Genomic DNA, 2,027 nt, shown 5'->3' with positions numbered 1-2,027 from the left:
AGACTTTATAATTTGTTTGTTTTTACATGAATCACTACCTCATTATCACCCCCACTTTTCTTCTACACCCCCTTGGAACTTTCCACCCACCCACCTCCAAGGGAGCAATTCTGCCTACTTTGGGAACCACTGTTTTAAAGTGATTTAAATTAAAACCTTCAATCGAAATTTCATGTTTTTGTTGTAAATACCAGCTTAGTAACAAGAAAGTTATTTTCATAGATTCTTCACTATTTTCAAAATTAATTGAAACTGTATTTCAACAGAAATAGGCTGACCAAAATTTTCGGTTACCATATTTTACAAGAAATTCATGATTTTTGAAATTATCTCCCTTTTTCTTACTAAGTTGCTATCGATTTGCACTAAGTTTGTTTTCATTCACCAACTAAAAGGGGAAACTTCTATGGATTCGGAAAAAAAAAAGTTTTGTTTGTGCATATCATGTTTCCAGATACGTCCACCTTATCCTTATTGTGAGGTAATTCTAATTGTGGTTGCCTTGACTTTAGTGTGGAGTTATACTATCTCTGAGATCTCAGACTTTAAAAAAAGAAAGAAAAAAAGTATTCCAATTTCTTTTCTTTAGAGAACATTTATTCTGAGTTCAGATCCTGCCATCGTCAAGTTTGCTTTTCATCTTTTCAGAGTCGATCAGTTGAGCACCAGTGGTCAATGTAATCGACTTAGCCGGCTCACTGCAAAATATCAGACTCTGTTCCTATAATAGAAAGAAAGCAGACTCGTTAGCACATTGGGTAAAATAATTAACAGCATTTCTTCTGGCTCTTTACATTCTTAATTCAAATCCTGTCAAGGTTAACCCTTCTTTCATCCTTTTGGGGTTGATATAATAAAGTACCAGTTACGTACTAGGGTTGAGTTCTGGGTTTGATGTTATCAACTAGTCTCCTCCCACAAAATTGCAAGCCTTGTGCCTTTAGAAGAAACGATTATTATTATCTTTATTAGGGCAGTGAGTTGGCAGAATCGTTAGCATGCCAGGCAAAATACTCAACGGTATTTCAACCATCGCTACATTCTGAGTTCAAATTCTGCCGAGGTTGACTTTGCCTTTCATCTTTTTGGGGTTGATATAATCAACTAGTCCCCTTCCCCAAAATTCCAGACCTTGTGCCTTCAGTAGAAAGGATTATTGTTATTATTATTATTATTATTATTTTTCCTATCGTTGCAGATTGATTACATGATGCATGTGTTATTGAACTCTCTCACGGACAGACAGAGGAAGTATGCCAAGTACACGGAACAGTTTCAGCGCGTCAGTGAAACACTGTCCATTTTGAATCGCATCAAAGGTTCTATAGACAATATAATTCCAAAGATGGAGCGTCTGAACCAGATGCTGCCAGAAACTGAACAGCTTGAACCATTCACTATGAAATCCTTACCATCAAATTAATCCACTCTAATCCAATCTAATCCAATTCAAAATTCAATCCAATGTTTTTTCAAACTCTGTATTTATTTTGTTGCTATATCTAGTTTATTGGCGCAGTTTCTGTTGTGCTGTTTTGTAACATAGCTTATAAAATTTAAAAAAATATGAGCTAAGAGTAAAAATTATGTTGTTCAACTACATGCTATTGGCAGGTAGCTGAACAACATAGGCAAATACAGGTATATCAGATACCATACAACATAAGATTTTGATTTATTAAAATTATCTCCACCCCTAGAGGATGTATCATAAAATTGCCAAATTGCAATTATATATATATATATATACACACAGACACACACCCATGCTAGCATGGAAGGCGGACATTAAACAATGATGTGTGTGTGTATATATATATATATATATATATATATATATATATGTAATGGACTATCCTGTTGTTAGATGATGTATGAGGGTTCGACAATTTCTTACCGAACAACCACACAAATGATTTGTTTATAGTGATCAAATGTTTGTGTAGACATAAGCTCACTCCCTCCATCAAATCAACATTACCTGTACGGGTGCCACATGTCAGATGACGAAATGATTCCAGAGCAAC

The 2,027-nt window shown here is 34.9% G+C and overlaps 1 protein-coding gene across 1 annotated transcript in view; it reads left to right on the top strand.

Moving 5' to 3' along the window:
* LOC106884117 (uncharacterized) overlaps positions 1 to 1,666 on the top strand; it is an 8,941-nt gene extending 7,275 nt beyond the window's left edge. Inside the window, exons 4-5 of the mRNA XM_014935339.2 lie at positions 396 to 481; positions 1,199 to 1,666. Of these exons, the coding sequence (XP_014790825.1) occupies positions 396 to 481; positions 1,199 to 1,423 (311 nt within the window). The 3' untranslated portion in view covers positions 1,424 to 1,666. The remainder of the gene's footprint in view (positions 1 to 395; positions 482 to 1,198) is intronic.
* Positions 1,667 to 2,027: the final 361 nt, after the last annotated feature.

The sequence above is a fragment of the Octopus bimaculoides genome, chromosome 21, assembly GCF_001194135.2.
Source record: "Octopus bimaculoides isolate UCB-OBI-ISO-001 chromosome 21, ASM119413v2, whole genome shotgun sequence".
Taxonomy (NCBI): Eukaryota; Metazoa; Mollusca; class Cephalopoda; order Octopoda; family Octopodidae; genus Octopus; species Octopus bimaculoides.
This window is presented reverse-complemented; position numbering and strand designations above follow the sequence as displayed.